Below are 822 nucleotides of genomic sequence, written 5' to 3'. Positions count from 1 at the left end.
CCAATGCCCCCATTGACCCCATTGACCCCATTGACCCCAATGCCCCCATTGACCCCCTTGACCCCATTGACCCCAATGCCCCCATTGACCCCATTGATTCCAATGCCCCCATTGACCCCAATGCCCCTATTGACCCCATTGATACCAATATCCCCATTGACCCCATTGCCCCTATTGACCCCAACGACCCCAATGCCCCCACTGACCCCATTGACCCCTCTGATCCCATTACCCCCATTGACCCCATTGATACCAATATCCCCATTGACCCCTCTGATCCCAATGCCCCCATTGACCCCATTGATACCAATTTCCCCACTGACCCCATTGACCCCATTGATACCAATATCCCCATTGACCCCATTGATACCAGTGTCCCCATTGACCCCATTGCCCCTATTGACCCCAACGACCCCAATGCCCCCACTGACCCCATTGACCCCTCTGATCCCAATGCCCCCATTGACCCCATTGATACCAATATCCCCATTGACCCCATTGATCCCAATGCCCCCATTGACTCCAATGCCCCCATTGGCCCCATTGACCCTATTGACCCCAATGTCCCCATTGACTCCAATGCTCCCATTGACCCCATTGATCCCAATGCCCCCACTGCCCCCATTGACCCTATTGACCCCAATGCCCCCACTGATCCCAATGCCCCCATTGTCCCCAATGACCCCAATGCCCCCATTGACCCCAATGCCCCCAATGACCCCAATGCCCCCATTGACCCCACAGGCAGAGGAGCGCCATGGGAGCATCGAGGAGCACCTCCGGCAGCTGGAGGCGCAGTTGGAAGAGAAGAACCAGGAGCTG

General features: G+C 56.6%; 1 protein-coding gene across 1 annotated transcript in view; it reads left to right on the top strand.

The window, feature by feature from the left end:
* Window positions 1-797, top strand: part of LOC107307745 (liprin-alpha-3-like) — a gene marked incomplete at its 3' end in the record, with an annotated part of 2,954 nt that extends 2,157 nt beyond the window's left edge. The window contains exon 3 of the mRNA XM_015851252.1: window positions 745-797. Within this exon, the coding sequence (XP_015706738.1) occupies window positions 745-797 (53 nt within the window). The remainder of the gene's footprint in view (window positions 1-744) is intronic.
* Window positions 798-822: the final 25 nt, after the last annotated feature.

Source organism: Coturnix japonica, unplaced genomic scaffold (genome assembly GCF_001577835.2).
Source record: "Coturnix japonica isolate 7356 unplaced genomic scaffold, Coturnix japonica 2.1 chrUnrandom846, whole genome shotgun sequence".
NCBI classification, from domain to species: Eukaryota; Metazoa; Chordata; class Aves; order Galliformes; family Phasianidae; genus Coturnix; species Coturnix japonica.
This window is presented reverse-complemented; position numbering and strand designations above follow the sequence as displayed.